Consider the following 16,303-nt stretch of genomic DNA (forward strand, 5'->3'; position numbering starts at 1 on the left):
ATTTTGACTGGATATCTTATTTCAAATGTTTCAATTTGTCCTGCTTTTTGAGAGAAAAAATTTGCCATAAAAAAGACAAGAAAGCCATGTGTATTTAACATTAGAGACATAGAATTACAGAAGTTTTGCTGATTGCTCTGGGGTCTACATTATTAAAATCAGACTTTAAAGCAATCTATAAGATTCTATGCTTTTAGTAAAGAAAAGGAATTTTAAATGTCTTAGAGACTTTGTTTTCATTTTCATTTTTTGTTATTTCTTGATCATGGATGCAAACAAAATGAATAGTTAAATGCTACACGAATAATTCACCTGGCCTTAAGGCAGAGAGCTTTGTGGTTTTCAGTCCTTTATACGGATGATGCTAATCTAATATCACATATGAACAGCATTACTAAAATATACAAAAAGTCAGATAAGAATCTGGCTGAATTCAGAAGAAAGCATTCCAGCATAAATGGCTTTAAAATTTGTACAAATTTTGTTGATCAGTCATCAAATATGGCTGCCTTTACCAAAATATATGGAAATCATTGTTTGAATGGCTTCTTAAAAGCTGCTGAACAGAATTTAACTAAATTTGACACAAAACGTTATGGTGTGATTTTTAAAAGTTATACAAATGAAGCCAATCAAGGTTTCCATTCCTTAAAATAGAGGGGCCGCAAGTGGCAAAGTGGTCTAAATCACTCACCATTATGGATCACTGTCATCTCACCTCAGTCTGCATGGGTTCAAGTCTTGGGGTCGGCCACTGTGGGTATGTGAGAAAGCTTGCCAGTAGCTTCTTGTGGGTCAGTGGTTCTTTTCACGATTTTCCTGGGCTCTTTCCCCACCATTTATACTGGCCACCATGTATAGCATATCTTGCACTGAAAAATAGCATTAAACCATGCAGTAACAACTAAAAATAGAAAATCATTTAAATGGTCTTTCAAAAACTGCTGAATAGAATTTGAGACTTTTTTTTTATAGAAGGGATATTGGCATAAAAGAATTTCAGATTTGTAGAAATGATGCCTATTATAGAAGGCATATAGGCATAAAAGCATTTCAGATTTGTAGAAATGATACCTGTTATAGAAGGCATATAGGCATAAAAGAATTTCAAATTTGTAGAAATGATGCCAATTATAGAAGGCATATAGGCGTTGTTGTTGTTGTTGTTGTTATGGGGTTTAACACCATTTTTCAGCACACGATAGGCTATATATGGCGGCCAGTATTAATGGTGGAGGAAGAACCCGGGAAATCCCCGGAAAGAACCACCGACCCACGAGAAGCTACTGACATGCTTTCTCACATATCTACATTGGCTGAATCTGAGACTCGAACCGGCGCAGACAGAGGTGAGATGGCAGTGATTTGTAACGGCGAACGCTTTAGACCACTCGGCCACTCAGGGCCCCTCATATAGGTATAAAAGCATTTCAAATTTGTAGAAATAATGCCTATCTCACATCAAATTTGACGACAAGGACAAATCATAGAAATACCTCAAATGGCTTCTTAATGGTTGATCAGCAGAATTTGACTAAATTTAATACCTGGCATGAAATCCTTTCCAGTTTATACAAATGATGCTGATCCTCCATTCTATATGACTGCAAAACTGAAAAATGAAAACTTTGAAACAACTTCTATCAAAATGAATCTGACCAAATTTGAAAGAAATCATGCATTTATGCTTGTGTTTGCATTTAAATTACAAAATGTATGTTATGATAACTTTAGTTGGTTCAGTCATCAGACGAAGTAATCATTACATATTGTTGGGCTTGAATTCATTGACTAAAGGAAAGCTGTTCTGCACTTAATGCAAACAATATCCTAAAGTGGCACAGGTTGGAAAATAGCCAGTGTATGTGTCAGTCAAACTAACAATCTCAGGATTTAATCAAGCAAGCCTCACAGAGACAATTTGGAATGGTTTGGGACAATTTGGGATGGTTTGGGATCTCATAAAGCCTGTTTGATACTGTCTATGCATAACACTACCCTGCATGTGCAGATAATCCATGTTGTTGTTGTTGTTGTTGTTGTAGGGTTTAATGCCATTTTTCAGCACACGATAGGCTTTTCATGGCGGCCAGTATTATTGGTGGAGGAATAACCCATGAAAATCCCGGAGAGAACCACTGACCCACGAGAAGCTACTGGTAAGCTTTCTCACATACCCACATTGGCCGAATCAGAGATTCGAACCCACGCAGACAGAGGTGAGATGGCAGTGATCCGTAACGGAGAGCTCTTTAGACCACTCGGCCACTCTGGGCCCCCAGATAATCCATAAATTTACAGCTGCTAGGAAAGGTCATTTTAAAACTAAATGAGAATGAAATAAAAAAACAATTAAAAATGAGATCTTTCTTTAACATAGACAACACCCTAGCCTAAAATAAGGAAGATCATTTTCTGATATGGAAAAGAGTGTGCATTCCAGGAGGAGAATGGTCTTAAACTTGGTTCTAATATAAAAACAGACTCGGGGCAAGACTTTGTTCTGTCAATTGATCAAGCCTTCAGGGAAGTTCGGTAAGGTCTGAATTCCAGTAAATTTCTATTACATTTGTGCTGATGGAAGTACTGATGGTACCATATTGGAGCAAGAACTGGTGTATACAAGATACACGGACAATAACAGACAAAAAAGATTAAGTCCTTTGAAGAAATAAATATTTTGTAAATTGTTATTTTGTTTAAAATATATATTAAAATGGATATATCTCATAAAACCTGGGCAAGAGATTTAAATTTTGGAAAGAGTAAACATTTAGGTGGGAAAAGTGAATTTTCTGAAATCCACTTGGACAGTTGGTTGAAAAAAATTTTGATCAACCCCAAATATGTGATAAATAGAACTTCAACTTGCGTCTGTTTTGGAGAAAATGAATGAAACTTCTAGAAAAATACTATATGCGTCTCGCTGAGGGCTTGTTGTGTTTGATTCTTATTTAACTTGTATAATTTCATATCAAATGGACACACATGTAAGATCCTCTGCTCCTTTCCCTTAGAATGCTAGTGACCAGAAGAGTGAGATGGAGGAGTTGAAGCAGTCAGCGGCAAAGGAAAATGCACTTTTGGAGACCAGAAAGAAAGCCATAGACAAAGAAATGAAAGAGGTAGAACCTCTCATACAAGAAGCCAAGACAGCTGTTGGGAACATCAAGACAGAGTCACTGTCAGAGATTCGCTCACTGCGAGCCCCACCTGATGTCATCAGGGACATCCTTGAGGGTGTGCTCCGACTTATGGGCATCTTTGACACCTCCTGGGTCAGCATGAAAAGGTCAGTACATAACACCTCTTGCCTGAACATTCCAAGGGTAAACAAATAAATAGAAACAAAATTTCTCATTCTGTCATTTATCTTGGCATGATAAAGCAATGTTCGACAAATTTGTGGCAGTTTGTAATTTGCCGTTGTGGCTGTTGTCACATACAAGTAGTGTTTATACTGATATATAAGTTGGATCAAGCTGCAAACTGACCAGATCTGCCATCACATTCCTGCCAGCAGACCTGGGTCTATGCAGTTCGTTAGGAATACTCAGTAGAACAACAACATAGACCCTGATGTGCTGAAACATTTTGTGATGGCAGATCAGGGTCTATGTTGTTGGCAGTTGGCTCATCCTTAAATGCAGGTTGTGGCTGCTAGTTGGACCTGCCTTGTATGCAAGTTTACACCGTATGCCTTGTGAATATTAGTTGGACCCTCCTTGTATACAGGTTTATACAGTATGTCTTGTGGATGCTAGTTGGACCTGCCTTGTATACAAGTTTATACAATATGTCTTGTGGATGCTGTTTGGACCTGCATTATATGCAAGTTTATACAGTATGTTTTGTGGATGCTAGTTGGACCTGCCTTGTATGTAAGTTTATACAGTATGTCTTGTGGATGCTGTTTGGACCTGCCTTGTATGCAAGTTTATACAATATGTCTTGTGGATGCCGTTTGTACCTACCTTGTATGCAGGTTTATACAGTATGTCTTGTAGATGCTTTTGGACCTGCCTTGTATGCAAGTTTATACAGTATGTCTTGTGGATATTAGTTGGGCCCTCTTTGTATGCAGGTTTATACAGTATGTCTTGTGGATGCTAGTTGGACCTGCCTTGTATGCAAGTTTATACAGTATGTCTTGTGGATGCTGTTTGGACCTGCATTATATGCAAGCCTATACAGTATGTCTTGTGGATGCTAGTTGGACCTGCCTTGTATGCAAGTTTATACAGTATGTCTTGTGGATGCTGTTTGGACCTGCCTTGTATGCAGGTTTATACAATATGTCTTGTGGATGCTGTTTGTACCTGCCTTGTATGCAAGTTTATACAGTATGTCTTGTAGATGCTGTTTGGACCTGCCTTGTGTGCAAGTTCATACAGTATGTCTTGTGGATGCTAGTTGGACCTGCCTTCTATGCAAGTTTATACAGTATGTCTTGTGGATGCTAGTTGGACCTGCCTTGTATGCAAGTTTATACATTATGTCTTGTGGATGCTATTTGGACCTGCCTTGTATGCAAGTTTATACAGTATGACTTGTGGATGCTAGTTGGACCTGCCTTGTATTCAAGTTTATACAGTATGTCTTATGGATGCTAGTTGGACCTGCCTTAAATGCAAGTTTATACAGTATGTCTTATGGATGCTAGTTGGACCTGCCTTAAATGCAAGTTTATACAGTATGTCTTATGGATGCTATTTGGACCTGCTTTAATGCAAGTTTATACAGTATGTCTTATGGATGCTGTTGGACCTTCCTTAAATGCCAGTTTATACAGTATGTCTTGTGGATGCTATCTGAACACAATATTTTATATTTTTAAACAAATATTTTTCATAAAGATTGTTTCTGAATTATATAATTTGCAATTGATTCTTAAGAATAATGATTATATATGATTATCACAATTGGCCATACCACTCTAGAAAGAATTGGAATCCTGGGGTTTCATCTTCGAGTTCAGAAACTTCCTTTATATTCCCAAAAGTTTACAAACTCGACAAGCATTTCTATTTGCAATGCACATTGGCTTAATGTCTTGACAGTTAAACATGTGTAAGCTAGTAGCTAATTAAATCACATGTATAAGCTAGTAGCTAATTGAATCACATGTGTAAGTTAGTAGCTAATTAAATCACATGTATAAGTTAGTAGCCAATTAAATCACGTGTCAGCTAGTATCTAATTATATCACATGTGTAAGCTAGTAGCTAATTGAATCACGTGTGTAAGCTAGTAGCTAATTAAATCATATGTGTAAGCTAGTAGCTAATTAAATCACATGTATTAGCTAGTAGCTAATTGAATCACATGTGTAAGCTAGTAGCTAATTGAATCACATGTGTAAGCTAGTAGCTAATTGAATCACATGTGTAAGCTAGTAGCTAATTAAATCACTGATTCTGATACCTGGCTTTGTTAAATGAAGAAATCATTTCATTGATTTACTAATGTTGAAAGAAAACAATTAGAAGGACTTATCCAGTCTTCTCAGCAATATTCTACTAAGAGAGAGCTACATGGACCATAGGACAGACAGACAGACAGAATCATGGCTTATAGTGATGATTGGTTTTGTTTTCTAAGAATTTACTTCTCTGATCTCACTCATGACATAGTGAATCTTAGATACGCACTTATTTTGAATGAAAAATATGAAATAAGTCAAATAATTTTTATTTATTGCCTTTTCTTTTTGAAGATTGAATAATTGAACACAGTTCATCAATTTCATGTGAATGATCACACTTGTAAGACTGTCGATCACATGACCAGAAAGCCGATTTAACAAAATGGCAGAATAAGGTGGTGAAGTGATTTTGCCTTTCATGATGTAATGATTAAATTTTTCAAAGTTATAAGGTGTTTTTTTTAACGTGTTATATATAAAAAAATTTATATGGGCATATTAAGCTAGATAACAATATTCATGTAATGAATTACTTTATCCTTATTGTAGCTCCATTATTCAGTTTGAATCACCATCAAAATCTTTATATTTTATTTTATATATTTTGAAGATTCTGTTTCTTTTCTAACCAGATCTTATATCTTGTTTCACAATTTTGGTTAAAGAGTTTCCTTCCTAACTATATCTTTTATTTCATAACACGATTGTTGATGACTACTTTCATTTCTTAGCAGATCTTATATCTTGTTTCACAATTTTGGTTGAACAGTTTTACTTCTAATCATATCTTATATTTTATGTCACAATTTTGGTTCACCAGTTTCCTTGCCAAGAGAGGGGTAAAGGAAGAAATCCAGACATTTGATGCCAGGAAGATCTCACCAGACATCAGGGAGAGTGTTGAAGAGCATCTCAAGAAAAACAAAGACTCCTTTGATACAAAGGTATCATGATATTTACACAAATCTGAATCATGTTGTTGTTGCAGTAAAAAGACTCTTAAAGAAGTAACTATGAGAAGTACTAAACCGCTAAGACTAAAACAATATTTTGTATTCATTTTCACTTTGAAAACTACTAAGTAAACTGGGACAGATGCCAATATACAGTGATAGTCTCCGTTTTGACTAGGACAGATGTCATTATACAGTAATAGTTGCCATTTTGACTGGGATAGATGTCAAAATGCAATGATAGTCTCCATTTTTGCCTGGGGCATATGTCAGTATACAGTGATAGTCTCCATTTTGACTGGAGCATACGTCAATATTCAGTGATAGTTGCCTTTTTGATTGGGGCATTTGTCAGTATGCAGTGATTGTTGCCATTTTAACTTAGGTAAATGTCAATAATAAATGATAGTCCCTATTTTGACAGGGGCACATGTCAGTATACAATGATAGTCTCCATTTTGACTGGGACAAATATCAATACACAGTGATAGTCTCCATTTTGACAGGGACAAATGTCAATATACAATGATAGTCTCCATTTTGGCTGGGGCAGATGTCAGTATACAGTGATAGTCTCCATTCTGACTCAGGCGTATGTCAATATACAGTGATAGTCGCCATTTTGACTGGGGCATATGTCAATATACAGTGATAGTTGCCATTTTAATTGGGGTATATGTGAGTATACAGTGATAGTTGCCATTTTAACTTGGACAAATGTCAATAATAAATGATAGTCTCTATTCCGACTGGGGCATAAGTCAGTATACAGTGATAGTCTCCAATTTGACTGGGACAATGTAATATACAGTGATAGTCCCTATTTTGACTGTGGCACATGTCAGTATACACTGATAGTCTCCATTTTGACTGGGACAAATATCAATATACAGTGAAAGACTCCATTTTGACTGGGACAAATGTCAATATACAGTGATACTCTCCATTTTGACTGATACAAATGTCAATATACAGTGACAGTCCCTATTTTGACAGTGACAAATGTCAGTATACAGTGATAGTCTTCATTTTGACTGGGACAAATGTCAATATAAAGTGATAGCCCCTATTTTGACTGGGGTACATGTGAATACACAGTGATAGGCCCTATTTTGTTGTTGTTGTTGTTGTAGGGTTTAACGCCATTTTTCAGCACGTGATAGGCTATACATGGCGGCCAGTATTAATGGTGGAGGAAGAAACCGGAAAATCCCCAGAAAGAACCACCGACCCTCGAGAAGCTACTGGCAAGCTTTCTCACATATCCACATTGGCCGAATCCGAGACTCGAACCCACGCAGACAGAGGTGAGATGACAGTGATCCGTAACAGAGAGCGCTTTAGACCACTCGGGGCCCCAGGCCCTATTTTGACTGGGGCACATGTCATTATACATTGATAGTCTCCAAAATGACTGGGACAAATGTAATATACGGTGAAAGACTCCATTTTGACTGGAACAAATGTCAATATACAGTGATACTCTCCATTTTGACTGGGACAGATGTCAAAATGCAATGATAGTTTCCATTTTTGACTGGGACAAATGTTAATATACAGTGATACTCTCCATTTTGACTGATACAAATGTCAATATACAGTGGCAGTCCCTATTTTGACAGTGACAAATGTCAATATACAGTGATAGTCATCATTTTGACTGGGACAAATGTCAGTATAAAGTGATAGCCCCTATTTTGACTGGGGTGCATATCAATATACAGTGATATTCCCTATTTTGACTGGGGCACATGTCAATATACAGTGATAGCCTCCAATTTGACTGGGGCAAATGTCAGTATACATTGATAGTCTCCATTTTGACTGGGACAAATGTCAGTATATAGTGATAGTCCCCAAATAATTTATTGATCTGTGATTATCTTTATAATTATTAACCTCAGGCATTATCAGCATAATTGTATTAGCTTTATATCACTTACTCACTATTATGCCCTTCATTATAACACATTACCTGTTATAAAGTTAGTATGGATCCCATTTGTTAAGTTGTAGTAAAGTTGTATGTATTTCATTATGATGTAGTCGTACCATTAGGGGGTATAGTGTATAACTTCCATGGACAGCATTATAATCAGTGAGTACTATTATAATTTGGAATATTCCAGTAAAGCATACATTGTATGAGTGGACCCAGGGAAGGAACCCCTCAAATTATAGTAGACATTGTATTTTTGTTGTATTTATGTTATGGGAAGCAAGACAACACTCATTTTGCAGTGGCATCAATAATAGTTAAGGTTTGGTTAAAACTTATTTAGTAATGCTTTGATTGTAGGCTTACCGTGTCGACCCAATTCTTTTTCATGCTTGACTGTTAATTGAATCAGGGTACTCATACAAATGGATATATTATAAAACTGCGTTGTACATGTTTCATGTATCTATAAATAGAATGGCTCATATAATCTTGAATAAGATAATGTTTACATTGATTTTGCTGTTGCTGCAACTGTTCTTATTATTGTTGTTATTCTTGTCTTTTTTGTTGTTTTTAAAACAGTGTTTTGTACCAGTTTTTTTCCATTCTCCCTGGTTTATGTCTTCAACTATGAGTTTTTGGTGATGCATCAACTAAGCAATTATTTTACATAATATTTCCCCCTGGATATGTAGGGTCAAAGTATCATTATCTTTTCCAGAATGCACGAAGAGCCTCAGTGGCAGCTGAACCCCTGGCCCAATGGGTCAAGGCCAATATCCAGTACTCTTATGTCCTGGAGAAGGTGGAACCTCTAGAGAAGGAACAGGCAGAACTACGGAAGTAAGTTCACTGGAGCCACTTTCAAAAAGCATCTGTTTTATTGTGTGCACATTTTTAAAATTTTGAAAACCGAAAATGTGTAATTCGCTTGAAAATAGTAATAAGCCTTTGCGTTACAGTTGTCTGCCAACTCAGTAATGATGTTAATTTTACTTTTATTATGATTCTATGGCCTTAAACTAAGTAACAGTAACACTGTACTAAAATTTCCAGAAAAACAAAGTTTGAATAGTTCATGGTTATACTCCTGCTGTAGAATATACGAGTATTTAGGTGATTCATACACTACTGCAGTGGATTCTACAAGTATTTAGGTGATTTCTACACTACTGCAGTGGATTCTACAAGTATTTAGGTGATTCATACACTACTGCAGTGGATTCTACAAGTATTTAGGTGATTTCTACACTACTGCAGTGGATTCTACAAGTATTTAGGTGATTCATACACTACTGCAGTGGATTCTACAAGTATATAGGTGATTCATACACTACTGCAGTGGATTCTACAAGTATTTAGGTGATTTCTACACTACTGCAGTGGATTCTACAAGTATTTAGGTGATTCATACACTACTGCAGTGGATTCTACAAGTATTTAGGTGATTCATACACTACTGCAGTGGATTCTACAAGTATTTAGGTGATTCATACACTACTGCAGTGGATTCTACAAGTATTTAGGTGATTTCTGCACTACTGCAGTGGATTCTACAAGTATTTAGGTGATTCATACACTACTGCAGTGGATTCTACAAGTATTTAGGTGATTTCTACACTGCTGCCATAGTCTATACGAGTATTTAGGTGACTCCTACACTCCTGCCATTGACTACACAATAATTTAGGTGACTCCTACACCCCTGCAGCAGACTGTACAAGTATTTAGGTGATTCCTACACTAATGCCATAGTCTATATGAGTATTTAGGTGATTCCTACACTCCTGCCATTGTCTATACGAGTATTTAGGTGACTCCTACACTCCTGCCATAGACTACACAAGTATTTAGGTGACTCCTACACTCTTGCAGTGGACTCTACAAGTATTTAGGTGATTCCTACACTCCTCCATAGTCTATACGAGTATTTAGGTGATTTCTACACTCCTGCCATAGACTACACAAGTATTTAGGTGATTCCTACACTCCTGCCATAGTCTATACGAGTATTTAGGTGACTCCTACACTCCTGCTGTAGACTTAACAAGTATTTAGGTGATTCCTACACTCCTGCTATAGACTACACAAGTATTTAGGTGACTCCTACACTCCTGCCATAGACTACACAAGTATTGGTGATTCCTACACTCCTGCCATAGACTATACAAGTATTTAGGTGATTCCTACACTCCTGCCATAGATGATACAAGTATTTAAATGATTTCTGTATACCTGCCCTAGACGATGCACATATATAGGTGATGCCCATATACCTGCCATAGACTATACAGGTATTTAGGTGATGCCCATATACCTGCCATAGACTATACAGGTATTTAGGTGATGCGCACATACCTGCCATAGACTATTCAGGTATTTAGGTGATGCCCATATACCTGCCATAGACTAGACAGATATTTGGGTTATACCAAGGTCGATACTTACTCCATCCATATTTCATTTTTTACCTTTGTACCATTATAAGATATATTTATAAATTTCATACCTAACTAATACCATTTAAAATCCTCCATTTATTAAACATTCCTGTTATCACCCATGAAACTTAAAAGATCTGAGGCGTGTGAAATCTTCTATTTATTAAGTTTTATTGTTATCAACCAGAAAACTTCAGCGAGCTGAGGCTCGCATGGAAAAACTGAGCCGTGATCTGGATGAAGTAGATGCAAAAGTTGCCAGTCTTCGAAAGCGCTTTGAGACACTGACTAAGGAGGCTGCGGAGCTGAAAATCAAACTGGAGAAGGAAAATGAGACTATTAATGCTGCTGAGACCCTAGTGTCGAAACTGGAAGGAGAATACCAGAGATGGAGTAAGCAGGTAGGATCTGTTTTCATGTTGCATATTTCAAAGTCACTTGATTTTAAAATTACTTCAATATTTAAGTTTGCCTAGCTTGAAAATAACCTTCCCATTTATGTAGGTTTAAAATGAAAGGATCCTACATGGATAACTCAAAAAGACATTTATGTTTTAGAAGACAGTTAATGATTCTATTTAAGCAAGATGTTGTAAGGGCTGTGCAGTGAAAACATATAAGGGACATAGGCACAGCAGTTTTTTTTAAAAGAAATATATGCCAGACATGTAGTTTGGGTCCAAAATTGCTCTTGTCCCCAGTCGTTTATCATATAGAATAGCTTCTATTGGTGGTTAAAATAACTAGCCACACAGGATCAAAAACGTAAGATCTCTACTCAAAAAATCTCTAGGGCGCAAAATTTGAATTCAGACTAAAAGGCTGAATCACTAAACGTTTTGTTTCAGTGATGTTCAATTTGTTCTGCGCATTTGTACATTTTCCCAGATGTCAGAAGACTGCAAGGATTGTTTTTTATTCTGAGACAAAAGTCTTGATTTTAAGATTTTATGCTGAAACGCTTTTGTGATTACAGAGCTAGCTGTGTTTAAGAATTGGGACCTGGTCAAAGGTTGTGTTGTTGTACTCTCCTAAATACTAACCCGATATGGCAAAGAAGGCCATTATAGTTTTGTTGTATTATACTTACAGCAATAACCGTTGTTGTTATTGTTGTTATGGGGTTTAATGCCATTTTTCAGCACAAGATAGGCTATACATGGCGGCCAGTATTAATGGTGGAGGAAGAACCCGGGAAAATCCCGGAAAGAACCACCGACCCATGAGAAGCTACCGGCAAGCTTTCTCACATACCCACATTGACCGAGCCCGAGACTCGAACCCATGTAGATAGAGATGAGATGGCAGTGATCCGTGACGGAGAGCGCTTTAGACCACTTGGCCACTCGGGGCCCCAGCAATAACTGTAGTAATTTGATGCCAGTTTTAAAACCAGTTACCTGTTCCTCCTAATTTCAAGATTAAAGATGAAAACATGCTTTTGTAGAAAGTACTTTAAACTTTGTTTATGTCTTTATTTATGCAAGACCATGTCTATGGGTCTTTGGTGAACCATCGTATCGACATTTAGTTCGACATAGACTACAGGCATATGCAAACTGGTTACAGGCAAAAAAAAAATTTTTTTAACAAAAGACAGTGCAGAATGAATAGGCATTACTTTGCATTTTCATTATAAAGCATTAAAGAAGATAACCACAGTTAGTTGTTGTTGTAGGGTTTAATGCCATTATATGCTATACATGGTGGCCAGTATTAATGGTGGAGGAAGAACCCGGGGAAAATCCCGGAAAGAACCACCGACCCATGAGAAGCTACTGGCAAGCTTTTTCACATACCCACATTAGGCGAATCAGAGACTCAAACCCATGCAGATGGAGGTGAAATGGCAGTGATCCATAACGGAGAGCACTTTAGACCACTCGGCCACTCGGGGCCCCTATCCACAGTTAGTAAGATTCTGATTGAAGAAATCATGACATGATTTGTTTAACATCGATAATGTACATTTTGTATAATTGTAGGTGGGAGAATTATCAACGGAAATGAAGGAACTACCCAAAAGAGCACTGCTGGCAGCTGGATTTGTAGCGTACCTCTCCAAAGCCCCAGAAGATGTTCGTCATAAACTAATGACCTCCTGGACTGAGGCATTTCAAGTTCATGGATTTGACTTGAGGCGCTTCCTTAGCACTGAGAGTGAACAGCTGATCTGGAAATCTGAAGGCTTACCGTCTGATGACCTCTCTGTGGAGAATGCTTTAGTCATTTTGCAGGTATGAAATATAAGTATTCGACCATGACATGTACAGTGATCAGTAACATGACATAGTGGCAGATTTATTGAAGTTCAGTTATTAATATTGTTAAAATTTGGTCATAAGTATGATAAATATAAATGTTTTGTCCTGTAGTAAAATAATTGTCATGGTTTAAAAAAGGAAGAAACTGAGCATTAAAATTGAAACTAAAAACTGCATGGAAATTTCTAGTGGCTTCTATCTTTTTGTTTATTCTTGTTTATGTTTCATTTTTGGAGAGACAACATTCATTCGTCAATACGATTAAATTTCTGGACATTGTGCGTTGTTTTAGAAGAATACATGACTAAATAATATTGATTGTATGTCTACTGAGAGAATTCATATCTGTATGACAATATGTGTAGAGCATGGCCCCACAAATGTAGTACATCTATGTATTTAAAATGTATATTGCAAATTATGTTCAGTTTTTAATGCACTTCTTTATATCAAAGTTCTGTAATGGACGTAAAGAGCAAAATGAAATCAATATACTTTAATTGGTCTATGAAATGTATAACTGATTGTGTTGGGAAAATATGACATGGAGTTCAGTGTTATATCATTATTCTCTTTTTAAAACATTATTATTCGATGTTTTCACTGATATTGCTATTTATTATTGTATAAAGATGGACCCCCCCCCCATCATGTTATTGCTGTTTTGTGTTTCAGTCTTTATAATAATGGACCCCAACTATCATGTTATTGCTTAACATTTGAGTGGCATTTTGTTAATTTCTCCCCCCCCCCCCAACAGGCAGTCATTGAAATATTTATCATTCTATACCATGGTTTGTTACATGATGAAGTTGGCTGTTATGGACTCCCAACTACTGCATTTTAATAATGAACTTACCACATGTACTCAAATGTAACTCGAGCTGAACTGCAAACAACAAAGACCCTGATCTGCAAGTGCATTATGTGTTGGCAAGTCAGGGACAATGAATATTTATTCTACTGATTAGTCCTAACAGACTGCATAGACCCAGATCTGCCAGCATATTACGCAGTGGTAAAAAGCTGGGTGTATAAAGTTCAGTCTGGCTTATAAGTGAGTAACGATGGTACATGTATCTAATAACGTGACTAAAAGCATAGAGATTATATTGCTTACAATTTTTTTTAATTTAACATTGGATTTAGTCACATAGTTCAGTATTTTTAGTCTTGCTCAGTATCATTGCGCTCAGATTTAATAACATGTTTCATGTAACTTTCACTTACCATTCAAAAAGGAATTGACATCGGCTTTCTAACAGTCAAGATGGAAGTGCGATAGCTTGTAAACAAACTCATGTGTGTCTCTATCTCAAACAATATGAATATTAGCATAGATCAGCCTGTGTGTGTGTTTTTACAAGTAAGTCTTTCTCACTAACATATCCAGGATATTGCGTGTCTTTGCGATACATTTTTGAAAATCTTGCATTATATATATGGAATAAATTCACTGAAATGCATTTTCCAAACTCACAATGGAATATATTCACTGAAATGCATTTTCCAAACTCAAAATGGAATATATTCACTGAAATGCATTTTCCAAACTCAAAATGGAATATATTCACTGAAATGCATTTTCCAAACTCAAAATTCTAAATCTCGTTTATCTTGAATCTTTGATCTTTCACAGATTTTCATTGATCATTAATTCTGATACCAAATATATGCATGGTAGAATTATATTAAAAAAGCATATAACACTGACAGAGATTCGTGCTGATGTATATTTGTTTGTGTAATACATTTTTTAAAAAATTTCATCTAGACCATACTTTTATAACTTTTCCACATTTGTGATCTAGACTACTTTTGTAACCTTGTTGTCTAAAATGTACTTTTGTAATCTTGTGATCTAAACTACTTTTGTAATCTTGTGATCTAAACTACTTTTGTAATCTCGTGATCTAAACTACTTTTGTAATCTTCTGGTGTAGGCAATACTTTTGTGACCTTGTCATCTAGATTGTACATTTTTTAACCTTTTAGTTTACTAGACTATGTTTATAATTTTTTTTATCTAGATTACTTTGTAACCATGCCATCAAGACTATTTTTTGAAACCTGTCATCTTGACTGAACTTTTGTAACATTTCCCCATATGTCTAACAAATTGGAAAAATTGATTTAAGCATTTAATGAGATGTACATACAACAGTAATTCATGTTATTGATAGAAGATAATAACTGTACTTATTAATCTTCTACTTGCACATTATTCGTAAATATTAATAATGAGTAGGCATTGACAGAAGATGATTTTTTAAAAATTATATGTATATAACACACAGGATTCAAAGCTTTACTGGAAAATAAGATACTAAACTGGACTTTTTCTTTTAGTATTCCTCTCTTATGTATTAACAATTTCTACTTCCTTCTTACAATGTCCATAGCTAAATGACTATGAAGCTGGGGTAAGCTATGTGTTAGTGGATTAATCTGCACCAGAATGCAATCACCTTTGAACGCACCCTTTTGGCTTTCTGCGACTTTGATCTAAAAAATTACTGTATAAAATTCAGTGAAGAATAGCAGCATGAATGAACAGAATAGAACTTAAATTACTGTAATATTCAGTGAAGAATAGGAGCATGAATGAACAGAATAGAACCTAAATTACTGTAATATTCAGTCAAGAATAGGAGCTTGAATGAACAGAATAGAACTTAAATTACTGTAATATTCAGTCAAGAATAGGAGCATGAACAAACAAAATATCAATGAAATTGCTGTTTTGCAATTAATACAATATTGCTTTTAAGGTAGTTTGTAAAAAGTATTTGTTCAGAATTATTTAGACAATTTTGGAAAAAATTATTTGCTCAGTTTGTAGTCATTACTTTTCTTCTATACCTATTAATGTAATTATATCATTTCTGTTTGTGCATAGTGATAATTATCAAATAAAATTTGGTAAAACAATAATTCTTTAAAATACGAGTCCATGATGGAATAGGAGGCAACTCAAATTTAGGTAAAATATTAGACCTTTTAGTATTAATCTCCTTTGATATTGCTTCACTGATGAAATCATCACAACAATCCCTCATTATTTCATAATGCTAAAAAATATACATTCACTAGTGTTATTTATCACTTCAACCCTCCAAGCCATTAGTATTTTCAGTACTTTGATTCATTATTAACCACTTCTGGATCCAGCCTTATTATTGGCATATATTTAAAATGAAATCTTTTTTAAAAATAAAATATTAATATCATTTAAGGCTAAAAACAATTTTAGCAGTACATTTTGTCATTGCAGAAAA

General features: G+C 35.7%; 1 protein-coding gene across 2 annotated transcripts in view; it reads left to right on the plus strand.

Annotated features, from left to right (window-relative positions):
• LOC149798108 (cytoplasmic dynein 2 heavy chain 1-like) overlaps positions 1-16,303 on the plus strand; it is a 180,324-nt gene that overhangs the window by 106,473 nt on the left and 57,548 nt on the right. The window contains exons 52-57 of one of the 2 annotated variants that reach the window (XM_089963194.1): positions 3,018-3,292; positions 6,246-6,369; positions 9,042-9,163; positions 10,949-11,162; positions 12,747-12,998; positions 15,428-15,448. In XM_089963194.1, coding sequence (XP_089819320.1) covers positions 3,018-3,292; positions 6,246-6,369; positions 9,042-9,163; positions 10,949-11,162; positions 12,747-12,998; positions 15,428-15,448 — 1,008 coding nt within the window. The remainder of the gene's footprint in view (positions 1-3,017; positions 3,293-6,245; positions 6,370-9,041; positions 9,164-10,948; positions 11,163-12,746; positions 12,999-15,427; positions 15,449-16,303) is intronic. The other variant, XM_089963195.1, reaches the window with a different exon arrangement.

This window comes from Sinohyriopsis cumingii, chromosome 6 (assembly GCF_028554795.1).
Source record: "Sinohyriopsis cumingii isolate HCF-2022 chromosome 6, ASM2855479v2, whole genome shotgun sequence".
NCBI lineage: Eukaryota > Metazoa > Mollusca > Bivalvia > Unionida > Unionidae > Sinohyriopsis > Sinohyriopsis cumingii.